At 47.9% G+C, this 14015-nt stretch overlaps 1 protein-coding gene across 1 annotated transcript in view; it reads left to right on the top strand.

The window, feature by feature from the left end:
- Positions 1-419: 419 nt before the first annotated feature.
- coq5 (coenzyme Q5, methyltransferase) overlaps positions 420-14015 on the top strand; it is a 46335-nt gene continuing 32739 nt past the window's right edge. The window contains exons 1-3 of the mRNA XM_038791770.1: positions 420-613; positions 10042-10191; positions 13707-13934. Of these exons, the coding sequence (XP_038647698.1) occupies positions 439-613; positions 10042-10191; positions 13707-13934 (553 nt within the window). The 5' untranslated portion in view covers positions 420-438. The remainder of the gene's footprint in view (positions 614-10041; positions 10192-13706; positions 13935-14015) is intronic.

Consider the following 14015-nt stretch of genomic DNA (forward strand, 5'->3'; position numbering starts at 1 on the left):
TTTCTCAGGAGAAACTTTTGCTGCCAGAGGTGGCAAGTAATTATAGCATTTTCCATTTTTAGCCTGCCAGGTATTTCTTTTGATGTTTTATAGGGCCAATCAACTAATTAGAAGAACTGAAACTAATTAAGGGATAAATTAAAAGGGGCAGTTCTGAGAAAGACTATATTTCTTTTGAACCTAACACTCATAGTAATTTTGGTTTATACATGTTGCTGTATTTCACTCACTAATTAAAAAAGTAAGCACAGCTCCAAATGTGTAAATGGGTTCACAATCTGGCCTGTGCTTTAAGCTATAAAGCCTAAAGTAACTTAATACTGAGGTATATTAGACAAGAGCAATGCTAGGTAAGAACAACCAATCCCAGCTCTCTCATGTGACTCAGACGGGTTGCTCCGGAAGCGGAAACCAGAAGACTGGCGGGTCAGTAGAAAGATGGCTGTCTGTCGGTCACTAAGGTCGTTTGGAGCTGGTCCCTGGAGCGGGCTCTTCACTTGCAGGCGGAAATTTGCAGTCTGCATTTCTGTCCGAGTTCATTCCGGCAGTGCCGAGGAAAAACATACTCATTTCGGCTTCGAGAGCGTGCCCGAGTCGGAGAAGGCAGAGAAAGGTGCGAGTGTCACGGCCCAGGGAGCGCTCGGGCGGTGCTGGGGTTTGGGCGGCAGCTTGCTGGGGTTTGGGCGGCAGCTTGCTGAGCCTGTGATGTTACCTGACGGGTTTAATAATTGTGAACACTGAACCATAGAAACCGGGATGGTCCCAAGCTCCAACGGGCTGATATGGGGTGAGGGTCTGCTAAAGTTGGTGGTAGCCAGGTTTATGCAATTGACCTCAGTGCCTGAAGGTTGGTGAAGAGCACATTAAGTCCTGTACACAGAACATAGTGCAGAAGGAGGCCATTGGGCCCAACGAGTCTGCACCGACCCATTTAAGCCCTCACTTCCACCCTATCCCCATAACCTACTAACCCCTCCTAACTTTTTTTCTTGGACACTAAGGGCAATTTATCATGGCCAATCCACCTAACCTTTCACATCTTTGGACTGTGGGAGGAAACCGGAGCACCCAGAGGAAACCCATGCAGACACTGGGTGAATGTGCAGGTTACGCACAGACACTGACCCAGTGGGGAATCGAACCTGGGACTGTGGCACTGTGAAGCCACAGTGCTAGCCATGTGTGCGACCATGATGCCTGTTCTATGATCTGTTTTTCCTTTTCCTGTTCAGATTGAGCCTTGCACTTTTTGATTACTTGTGGAGGAAGTGGTGGATTTTCATTTGGCATCTGAAAGCACAACATTCAGCTCTACCTTCTCACCAGGCCTCTTGATGACTCCACTGTTGCTAAATTGTCACGCTGCTTATCTGATGTCCTGTAGTGCATTAGGAGGTTTGCTTAGTTTTAAATGGTGGGAAAATTTAAACCACTGTCCTTGGTCCCTGCTCTGAATTCTTATCCTTTTTTTAAAATAAACATTTTATTGAGGTATTTTCAATATAGGAACAACAACAATAAACAATATACATGAAACCATAAACATAGTGCAAAAGCCATTTGCCTCTCATACAGGTCCCACCCTTATTGACCCCCTACTTTAATCTAAAATACTCTTTCCCCCTCCCCTCCCCGAAGTCTGCTGACGATTAATTTCTCACAAAGAAGTCGACGAACAGTTGCCACCTCCGGGTGAACCCTAACAGTGACCCTCCCAAGGTGAACTTTATTTTCTCCAAACAGAAAGCTAGCCATGTCCGATAGCCAGGTCTCTGACTTTGGGGGCTTTGAGTCCTCCATGCTAATAGTATCCGTCTCTGGGCTACCAGGGGAGCAAAGGCCAGAACATCTGCCTCTTTCTCCTCCTGGATTTCCGGGTCTTCTGACACACAGAAAATCGCCACCTCTGGACTCAGCGCAACCTTTGTTTTTAACACCGTGGACATAACGTCCGCTTACCCCAGCCAAAATCCCCTAAGCTTTGGACATGTCCAAAAATGTGGACATGGTTCGCTGGTCCTCCTGCACATTTTGCACACCTGTCCTCCACCCCAAAGAATCTGCTCATCCGGGCCAATGTCATGTGAGCCTGGTGAACAACCTTAAATTGTTCAGGCTGAGCCTGGTACATGTTGCAGACGCATTGACTCCACTCAACACGTCTGCCCATAGACCATCCTCTATCTCACTTCCCAGCTCCTCCTCCCACTTGCGCTTCAGCTCCTCTGCATCTCCTCCAACCCCATAAGCTCCTCGCAAATGTCCGAGATGCTCCCTTCTCCTCCCACCCTCTGGAAACTACCCTGTCCTGAATCCGCCTTAGCGGTAGGAGTGGGAAGGTTGACACTTGTTTACGAAGGAAGTCCTGCACCTGCAGATACCTGAATTTGTTTCCCCTCGCCAATCCAAACTTTTCCTCCCACGCCCTCATACTCGGAAAGCTCCCCTCTATGAACATATCCCCCATCCTCTCAATCCCCGCTCTCCGCCATATCCGGAATGCCCCCTCCATATTCCCTGGGGCAAACCGACGATTATCACAGATTGGGGCCCAGACCGATGCTCCCACATGCCACCTCCTCTGGCCCCAAACTCTCTGGGCCGCCACCACTTCTGGACTGGTGGAGTACCGTGCTGGCGGGAACAGCAGAGGCGCAGTTACCAATGCCCCCAAACTGGTGCCCTTACATGAAGCCGCCTCCCTATGCACCCATGCCGACACACACACACGCACACCCACCACCACCACCTGCTTCCTGATCCTGGCCATATTAGCCGCCCACAGCGGAATAAAGATGGGGAGACACTGAAATACAAATAGGAATCTCGGGAGGGCCGTCATCTTCACCATTTGCACCCTCCTGGCCAGAGACAACGGAAATGCATCCCATCCCTGAAAATGGTCCTTCATTTGGTTCACCAGCTGGGCCAGATTCAATTTATGCAGCCGGTCCCATTCCCGCACCACTTGGATGCCTAGGTACCTAAAGCTTCCCTTTACTAACCTAAATGGCAGCTCTCCCAGTTGCCTCTCCTGTCCCCTCGCCTGAACCACAAACATCTCACTCTTTCCCACATTAAGCTTATACCCCCCAAAAACTGGCCAAATTCCCCTAAGAGTCCTCATGATTTCTTCCGTCCCCTCAATTGGGTCCGAAACGTACAGAAGCAGGTCATCCGCATAGAGCAAAACCCTGTGCTCCATCTACATTCAACGGGCCTGTAGGACCCACACAGCTCCGGGTTCTTGTCCCGCTTAAGAATCAGCGAAATTGTTGCCTGTGACATCGTTTGGGGGGGGGGGCATTGGATTTTGCGAAAAAGAAAGGGCTGGTGAACAATCCCCACACAATTACCCAACAGAAAAACACCAAGATCAAAACAAGCACACCTCCATCCCCCAACAGTGCAAATAAAAACCTTAATTCAGCTCTACCGCTGGTTCCAAATCAATGCAAATGGCATCACAAACATCTTCCATGAAACACAAAACGAGAAACTTTTTTCAAAAACAGAAACAAAAAGAAAAAGCAAAAACATGAACGTTGCAGCTAAGTTCAAAAGTTCGTAAAAATCCATCACCAGCCCTTTCTTTTTCGCAAAGTCCAACGCGTCCTCGGGCGACTCGAAGTAGAAGTGCTGATTCTCATGTGTGACCCAGAGACGGGCTGGGTATAACAGTCCAAACTTCACCTTTTTGTTAAAATAGATCGACCTGATCTGGTTAAAGCCTGCTCTCCTCCTGGTGAGTGCTCTGTGAGCCCTATCCACCTCCCAGGGCTGGGAGAATGCCCCATCCCCCAGCAGCTTCACAAACATGTCTGCGATGTATGCCCCAGTGTCTGTTCCTTCGAACCCCTCTGGGAGCCCGACGATTCTTAGGCTCTGCCGATGGGACCTATTTTCTATGTCCTCCACCTTCTCCAGGAGCTTCTGCTGCTTTTGATGGTCCCTCAGCATTCCCACCTCCAGCTCCACTGCAGTTTGATGTTCCTCCTGCTCAGCCCGCGCCTTCTCCACCTTCTGGATCGCCTGATCCTGGACATCCAATCTATGCTCCAACCGCTCAATCGACTCTTATCGGGTCCAAGCAGTCCTGCTTCTGCATAGCAAAGCCTTCCTGAATGACTTGCATCAGCTGCTCCATAGACAGCTGGGTCGACAAGCCAGAGGTCCGAACCTCTGCCATGGTGTCTTCTTTTGCAGCTACAGCCCAAGCCTTCTCTATCTTTTTGTTTCTGCCCTTACGAACACTTCTAGTCCTTCTCTCCATGCACCTAAGTGGGAATTCAGTAAACAATTGCCACTAACATCCGTTTTACAATTCAAGTTCGGTAGAAAAACGGGGGAAAGGTCCAAAAGGTCGACCAGAGCGGGAGCCACCAAATGTGCGACTTACCCCTTCACAGCCACCACCGGAAGTCCCGAATTCCTGTCCTTAACAACTGACTTCTTCTGTCTCCTTGGCAACTATCTGAGCGTTTTGCAACTGGTGTCATGTCTCACCCTGTGATGTGTTTCTGACCACCATCTGCTCCATCACTAAGGCAACCTATTTCTACCAGGGTATTATCATCTGACTTTGCCCCTGCCTCAACTCATTTGCAGAAACCTTCATCTATGTCCTAGTTACCTCTGAGCACCTTTCCTCTGATTGTCGCCATGCCGTGGTGGAGGCTTGAACATTCCATTGATCCCGAGAGCAATGCAGTCAAAGAATCTCTACAGTGCAGGAGGCCATTCAGCCCCTGGGGTGTACACCAACCCTTTTGAAAGAGCACCCTACTGAGGCCCACTCCCCCTACTCTATCCCTGTAACCCCATCCAACATTTGGACACTTGGGGCAATTTAACATGTCCAACACACCTAACCTGTATATCTTTGGACTTTGGGAGGAAACCCACGCAGACATGGGGAGAATGTGCAAATTCCACACAGGCACTGAGGTTGGAATTGAACCCGGGTCCCTGGCACTGTGAGGCAGCAGTGCAAACCACTGTAATAAGGTCAGAGGGGAAGAATCCGACAAAGCGCAAACTGAAACATGTCCATCAATAGTGGATCAGGCTGAAGATACCTGTATGGTATCAACAGCTGCGATGGCGGACGAAGGGTACAGAAGTCAGGAGATTCCTAGTCATCGAGATTCTCTTGCCACTGGAACTGGATCTACCCTCTAGAGGTTCTCATGATGTGCAAAAACATACCTGTGTCAAAAGATATCCTGCACCAGGCATCTACATAGAGGAAACCAGCACTCACAACGCCAGAGTTGGAAATAACTCCCAAATCTGGAAAGGAACCATCGGAAAGGAAGGAGTTGGGAATTGCAACTCCAACAGGATTCTCCTGTTCACCTAAGGTGTGGAACACCAGCCTTTCAACAGTAACGCGCTGTTCTGCCAAAAAGACATTTGCAGCTTCCTGGAGACATTCGCGTTCAAAGCACTGGCACATGATCGATTCATGATTATCTGATCCCGAGATCAAAAGTATGCCCTCATTGCCAAGTGCAAATGACCAGTGCAGATGACTGCTGGACAGACCACCGGCTCTTCTGCTCCTCTATGTCCATCAAACTCTCCCAGAAGATGAAGAAACAGCTCAGCAAAAAAATCAATGTAGAGTAGCCTAAAGAGCCTAGCATGCCAGTGAACATCCAACAGTCTTCTCCAAAATCTCCTTGGTGTCCATTCTAACGGAGTGGAGGGAAACTGGAAAGAACTGGAAGACCACTATCATTTCAAGCTGTGAAGAAACCATTAGCTACAAGACCAGGAAACACCAGGATTGGTTCATTGAGGACGACCACACCAAGACTGGTTCAATGAGAATAACCACACCATCCGAACCACATCAACAAAAAAAGGAAAGCTCTTCATGTCTGGCAAAACAACATAACCAGCAAGACAAAGAGGAGAGCTAGGGAAATTAAAAACCGATGGTGGACTAGGAAACTAAGGAGCTGCAACTCCTCGCTGACCAGCATGATACCCGGGTGGTCTTCAGTGCCACCAAAGCAATGTATGGACCCAATACCATAGGCCTCAAACCGGTGCAGAGTAAGGATCAAACCCTCTTGAGGGACAAAGGGTCCATCAGCCTTGGATGGAGTGAACTCCTAAACTGTGATACAATCATAGATGAGGATGTGTTTTGAGTAAATCCCCCAACTCCCCATCAGATGATGTTGGACTCCCGCCAAGCATGGACGAAGTCAAAGCTGCCATCAAACACAAAGAATTGACGGAGGGCTCCCGATCAGGAATGGCATTTTCGGGGCTTTAAGCCCGGTCCCAAGGTCCACGAAGGCGTCAAAGACACGGAGGAGGCGCAGAGGGGGCACAGCAGAAGAAGATGTCAAGGGTTAGTAAGAAAACGGCCGTCAAAAGAACAGCTGAGGGCCCGTCGGGGAGAGGAGAGGTCACCACGGGGTCACCAGGAAAAAAGGAGGCTGGAACACCGGGGAGGCCGCATTGCTGAAGGCTGAAGAAATAACTAAGGTAATGGCTGCAGAATTCGAAAGTCAGTTTACAAAACACCTGGAGGCGATGAGGAAGGAGATGAGGGAGGTTTTGAGTGTGCTGGTGGAGGAGGCGATTACCCCGGTGACGAAGGCGGTAGCGAGTGCAGTGGCAGAGGTGCGGGTGCAAGGAGAGGCGCTGAAGGTAGTGGAGGACACGGTGGCGCAGCACGGTGATCAACTTACCTCGATGGGGAAGGAGATGCGCAAGGCGATGGAGGTGAACAAGGATCTGCGAAGAAAATTGGAAGACCTGGAAAACAGGTCCAGGTGACAGAATCTGAGGATTGTGGGGCTGCCCGAAGGAGTTGAAGGGCCGAGGCTGACGGAGTATTTTGCTGCTATGCTGGCGAAGCTATTGGGGGAGGGGGAGGATCCCTCCCGATACGAGCTGGATCGGGCTCATCGGTTGGGGAGGCCTGTACCAAAGGCGGGGGAGCCGCCAAGAGTTGTGACCTTGTGCTTCCGTAGGTACTGTGTGAAGGAGAAGGTCCTGTGCTGGGCCAAGCAGAAGCGGGTGGTGCAGTGGGCTGGAGCTGGTATACGTGTATACCAGGACTTTACAGCGGAGCTGGCGAGGAGGCAGGCTGCTTTCAACCGGGTGAAGAGGGCCCTGTACATCAGCACGGTGCAGTGCGGCATTGTATATCCAGCGAAGCTGAAGGTGACTTATAAGCTCAAGGACATTTATTTTGGGACGGCGGAAGCAGCGGAGAAGTTTGCGAAGGCAGAAGGACTGTGGCAGAACTGGGAAATTGAGAGATGGCCATGTGCCGATGTAACCTCATGACTGTATTTTCTTCTTCTTTGTCTCTTTTTTGTTTCACTGCGTGCCGGTGTATGGGCTAAAGGAGCCAATGTATATATTTGGACAAGGGAAGTGATGGGACTTGCACTAGAAGTGAGGGCTCTTTGGGGTGTAGGTGGATTTGCGGGGTATGTGTGGATTTCTGGGTTTTCCTACGGCCGGGCAAGGGGGAAAGGGACCCGGGCGGTGTCCTCCTTGCTGGCCGGTTTAAACCGGTCAGTGAACGGGAGTGAGGTGGGTGGAGGGGCTGCAGCCATCGGAGCCTGGCAGAACAGGATCAGAGTGGTCTAGCCGGGGTGCAAAGTTGGGGGGAAGGAACCGAGGTTGGGGGGAGGAGTTTTACAAGAGGCAGTGGGCGGGAGGAGTTGGAGGGGAGGGTTTACAAATCTTGGGTATCACATACGGTACTCTTTCAGAGGTTGGACGGCGTTGAGTATGGGGAGTTGGGGGGGGGGGGGAATTCTAGGGTGACCATGGGCGGGCGGGGGGGGGGGGGGGGGGGGGGGGGACGAGTGGACTCTAGGGTGACCATGGGCGGTCCCGGACTCCCTTCTCTTTTTCTCTTTTGTTTTTTGATTCCACCGTGGGAGGGTTTGTTTCTTTGGATGCATATATTGACAGGTGGGGTGGTGGGAGGATGGGATCGTTGTTATTGTTAAGGGGATTGACTTTGTATTTGTTATCGTTTACTGTTTGGGGGTGGGGGGTGAATTTTGGAGGAAAATGTGAAAATGGAGAATAAAACATAAAAAAAAACACAAAGAATTGAAAAGCCGCAGGAGTGGATGGCATTCGAGTGGTGGTTTTCAGACTTCGAGGAGAAGGGATCACCTGTCATTTCCTTCAGCTGTTGCTGAAAATCTGGCTTATTCTTGCAACCTTTTTCTGAACAAGGGAACAACATTTGCAATTCACCAGTCTTCTGCCACCAGTCTTGCTTTGAAGAAGGTTTGGAAGATTATGGCCAGTGCCTCTACAACTTTCAGCCTTGCTTCTCTCCGTATCCTCAGGAGCTTCTGATCCAGTCCTGGTGACTTATCAACCTCTTTTTCAATTTGTGGGTCTCAGCTGCCACCCCTTAGACACTGATCTTGGCAGCAAATTCTTCTTTATTAAAGACAGATGCAAAGTATTCATTTAAAAATGTCACCCTAATCAGCCCCAATCTGCCCCTCGCTACTCTTTTACCTTTTACTATTCATTGTAGATCTGAATGCAGGGAAGCTGAAAAGAAATAATTGACAAAGCAAATGTCTGAGAAAAAACTTTGCGAATATTACATTATTTAGCAAACATGAGTAAAAGGATAGTCAAAAGGAATGGCAGGGAAAATTATGCACCAAAAAAAGGGAAATCTTGTGGAGCGAGTATGGCTGACATGAGCGGCGCAGTGGTTAGCACTGCTGCTTCACGGCACTGAGAATCCGGGTTCGATCCCAGCCCGGGTCACTGTCCGTGTGGAGTTTACACATTCTCCCCATGTCTGTGTAGGTCTCTACCCACAACTCAAAGATGTGCAGAGTAGGTGGATTGGCCACACTAAATTGCCCCTTAATAAAACAGAGTATGTTTTTTTTTGTTTTATAAATTTAGATTACCCAATTATTTTTTCCAATTAAGGGGCAATTTAGCGTGGCCAATCCACCTACTCTGCACATTTTTGGGTTGTGGGGCGAAACCCACGCAGACACGGGGAGAATGTGCAAACTCCACACAGACAGTGACCCAGAGCCGGGATCGAACCTGGGACCTCAGCGCCGTGAGGCGGTTGTGCTAACCACTAGGCCACCGTGCTGCCCAAGTATGTTTTTTTAAGAAATCAAGTTAAAGTGCCCAATTCTTTTTTTTCTAATTAAGGGCCAGTTTAGCGTGGCCAATCCACCTACCCTGCACATCACATATTTGGGTTGTGGGGTGAGCCCATGCATAAAACAGAGTATGGCTGACATACTGTATGAGTACTTTGCATCTTTCTTCACTGAAAAAGATGCCACTGTTACAATAAAGGAGGTGGTGGTAAAAGAATTGGATAAGATAAAGTGATCGAGACCAGTTTAAAAAATGGCAGCGCTCAAAAGTAGAAAAAAAAAAATCACCCTGGATGAATAGGAGGCATCTTTGGATACTGAACATAGAAATAAACTGGAATTTCTGTCTGCAATCATTCAATTCTGGCAGCAGGGGACTGGAGGATAGCAAATGTTACACTATTGTTCAATGGGGGAGACAGTTGAAACAGATAACGAAAGGCAAGTTAGCCTAACATTGATGGAAGGGAACCTTCTGGAGACAATACTACGAAATATAATTGTCACTTGAACAAACATGGGTTAAGAAACAGCCAACACAGTGTGGTTAAAGGCAGATCATGTCTGACTAACACAATTGAGTTTGTTGCTGAAATAACTAAGAAAGTTGATGAGATTGTGCAGTTGATGTAAATGTGGACTTTCAAAAGGAATTTGACACAGTACCATGTACTAAGCTTACTTGCAAAATTAAAACCAATGGTATTAAAGGGATATTGGCCATGAGGATGTAAAATTCCCTGTGGTACAGAAAACAGAATAGTAGTGTGTGATTGTCTTTGAGCTTGAAGCAGTTTGTAACATTTCCCTAAATGTAAGTTTTCCTTTCAGTCCTCATGGGACTCGAACGTATGCATATGATGTTTATTGTAGAATAATTTATAACTGTTTTTAATTATAGTTTACAGAGTTTTTAAAAATGTTGCCAAAAACTATGATATAATGAACGACGCGATGAGCCTTGGCATCCACAGATTGTGGAAAGATGCTCTTATTCGTATGATGAACCCACTGCCAGGAACAAAACTGCTTGATGTGGCTGGAGGGACAGGTACAATAATTACTCAGATCTATTCCTATGCTCTACTGCTGCTCTGGATATAAGAAAACGCTGTGAACCTTATGTTCCTGATTGCTCCTCCCCCTTTGCCTGACTTCAAATACTCTTGCGTTTTTGATATTATAAGCAAGGTAGAACGGGTCACTTTTTCTGCACTAGTTGACCGGGTTGAGATCATCTCTCTGTCCCGAGGAGTGATTTTACCTTGCCATTAAATATGGCACTGAAGAGCCTTATCAATAAAAGAAAGTGAAATTTGTACACAGAATATAAGAAATAAAAGCATGAATAGAGTATTTGAACCGTCTACACCATTCAGTTAGATCATAGCTGACCTGATTGTGGCCTGAACTCCATTTTCCTGCCTGCCCCCTATTACGGGCCAGGGTTTAGAGAACCCCAAAGTGTATCATGGAGTTCACCTGACCCACAACTTTGAATAGATTTTGGGTATGGGGAGCACAAGGGCCCACTCTACAGGTGTGATGCAACAGAGATCTAAACTTTTAAAACAAAACAATGTTTATTATATGAATCCAGTTAACATTTTATAAACACACAGTAAACATCTTAGCAGCTATCAACTCAAATACTCTCCCCAAAGAATACAGTACTCTATAAGCAACCCTTAATATTTCTGAGCAACATCCATAAGACAAATACCCTCTTTAACAAAGACAGCAGAATACAATTCTCTACTGAGAGCAGTTATCACCTTTAAATTAGCAAGTGATCTGAAGACATTCTTTTCATGTAGAGAGAGAGATTCAATTTACACCTTGTTTGGCTGGATGCAGCTCCAACTCTGAAAACGAAACCAAACACACACTGTAGCTGCCAGCTCACAAATGGAAGTAAAATCAGACAGTCCAGCTCCACCCACACTCTGACATCATTGCAGCTATTTGATAAACACCCATTTCTGAAAGGTACTCTCACATGATACCCCATAACCCTTGACTCGCTTGTATATTAATAACATGTCAAACTCAGCCTTGAATATGTTTAATGACCCATCCTGCACTGCTCTTTGGGGTAGAGAATTCTTTTTTTTTAATGAACATTTCATTGAGGTATTTTTGGAATGTAACAACAACAAAATATACAATGTACATGAAACCATAAACATAGTGCAAAAGTCGTCTCCCTTCCTTACAGGTCCCACCTTTATTAACCCCCTACTCTAAGCTAAACTAACCCCTCCCTTCTGCTGATGATTAATTTTCCACGAAGAAGTTGACGAACAGTTGCCACCTCTGGGCGAACCCTAACATTGACCCTCTCAAGGCGAACTTGATTTTCTCCAAACAGAGAAAGCTAGCCATATCCAATAGCCAGGTCTCTGACGGGGGGGGGGGGGGGGGGGGGGGGGGGGGGGGGGGGGGGGGGGGGGGGGTGGGGGGCTTGAGTCCCTCCAGGCTAATAATATCCGTCTCCGGGCTACCAGGGAAGCAAAGGCCAGAACGTCTGCCTCTTTCTCCTCCTGAATTCCCGGGTCTTCCGACACTCCGAAAATCGCCACCTCTGCACTCAGTGCCACCCTTGTTTCTAACACCGTGGACATGACATCTGCAAACCCCTGCCAAAATCCCCTAAGCTTTGGACATGTCCAGAACATGTGGACATGGTTCGCTGGTCCTCCTGCACATTTTGCACACCTGTCTTCCACCCCAAAAAATCTGCTCATCCGGGCCACTGTCACGTGAGCCCGATGAACGAACTTGAATTGTATCAGGCTGACCATGGCACAGTTGACTCTACTCAACGCATCCGCCCACAGACCATCCTCCGTCTGTCCTCCCACAGACCATCCTCCATCTGTCCTCCCAGCTCCTCCTCCCACTTGCGCTTCAGTTCCTTGGTCTGCGTCTCCTCTGACCCCATAAGTTCCTTGTAAATGTCAGAGACGCTCCCTTCTCCGACCTACCCTCTGGAAACTACCCTGTCCTGAATCCACCTTAGCGGTAGGAGCGGGAAGGTTGACACCTGTTTACGTAGGAAGTCCCGCACCTGCAGATACCTGAATTTGTTTCCCCTCGCCAACCCAATCTTCTCCTCCAGCTCCCTCATACTCTGAAAGCTCCCCTCTATAAACATATCCCCCATCCTCTCGATACCTGCGCTCCACCATATCCGGAACCCCCTATTCATATTTCCCGGGGCAAACCGGTGATTATTACAGATTGGGGACCAGACCAATGCTCCCTCTGCTCCCACATGTCTCCTCCATTGCCCCAAGACTCTCAGGGCCACCAGAGGTGCAGTTACCAACGCCCACAGACTGGTGCCTTTGCATGAAGCCACCTCCATACGCTCCCATGCCGACCCCTCCCCCACCACCCACTTCCTGATCATGGCTATATTCTCTGCCCAGTAATAGTTACTAAAATTTGGCAGCGCCAGCCCGCCCTCTCCCCGACTCCACTCAAACATTACTTTCCTTACTCGTGGGGTCTTGCCCGCCCAAACAAAGCCAGTGATCACTTTGCTGACCTGTTTAAAAAAGGACCGCGGAATAAAGATGGGGAGACACTGAAATACAAACAGGAATCTCGGGAGGACCGTCATCTTCACCGTCTGCACCGCCCCAGCCAGCGACAACAGAAGCGCGTCCCACCTTTGAAAATCGTCCTTCATTTGGTCTACTAGTCGGGCCATATTTAATTTATGTAGCCAGTCCCATTCCCGCGCCACTTGAATGCCTGGGTATCTAAAGCTTCCCCTTACTAATCTAAACAGCAGCTCCCCAATTGCCTCTCCTGTCCCCTCGCCTGGAACACAAACATCTCACTTTTCCCCATATTTAGCTTACACACGAAAACCGGCCAAATTCCCCTAGAATCCTCATGATTGGGTAGAGAATTCTTGAGACTAACATCCCTCTGCAACAAGAAATTCCATCTTATCTCCATCTTAAATGGGGAAACCCCTTATTTTGAAACTGCCTCCCCTCATTCTAGATTCACTCACAAAAGGATCTCCATTTCAATAATGTTGTGCTTTTCTATTCCTGCCAGTGGACAACCTTGTGTCCCATGTAAAATGCTGGAATTGATTAACTTGGTTAAAAGCAGTCAGGATTGATCCAGATTTGAATATTCTTGCTTGACCAACATCCTCAACTGCTTTGAAAGGTTCAATTCCGACTTTTGGTGACTGTCTGTGTGGAGTTTGCACATTCTCCCTGTTCTGGGTTTCCTCCGGGTGCTCCGGATTCCTCCCACAGTCCAAAGATGTGCAGGTTAGGTGGATTGGTTATGCTAAATTGTCTCTTAGGGTGGGGTTGCAGGAATAGGGTGAGGGATTGGGCCTAAGTAGGGTGGTCTTTAGAAGGTACAAACTTGATAGGCTGAATGGCCTGCTGCACTGTAGGGATTCTATGCACAAGCTGGTGTTTGAAACAAGTACTTTCTTGGTTGGTGTGGTTCTTTCCATGGTTGGGATTGTTCTTTACAGCTACAGTTAAAATAATGTGAAATAACTAAAATTGTTCTGAATTTCTGCAGGGGATATAGCCTTCAGGTTTATGGATTATTTGAGATTGCAACACGAAAGACAGAGTCGACAAGCGATCAAATCTTGCCAGAGCCCATCATGGCAACAAATCAGTGACTTTTATGAACAGCAGAATAAGTCTGATTCTGATTTGGGATCAAAGGCAGTCATCTGTGACATCAATAAGGAAATGTTAAAAGTTGGGAAGCAAAAGGCAGAGCAATTGAACTATACTGAAGGTAGGTGCTCCTTAGACAATATTTTCCTCCATGTTGGATGTGATGTGTAAAGTGACTGGGGACCTCCACAAACAGCTCTGC

This window comes from Scyliorhinus canicula, chromosome 1 (assembly GCF_902713615.1).
Source record: "Scyliorhinus canicula chromosome 1, sScyCan1.1, whole genome shotgun sequence".
Classification (NCBI taxonomy): domain Eukaryota; kingdom Metazoa; phylum Chordata; class Chondrichthyes; order Carcharhiniformes; family Scyliorhinidae; genus Scyliorhinus; species Scyliorhinus canicula.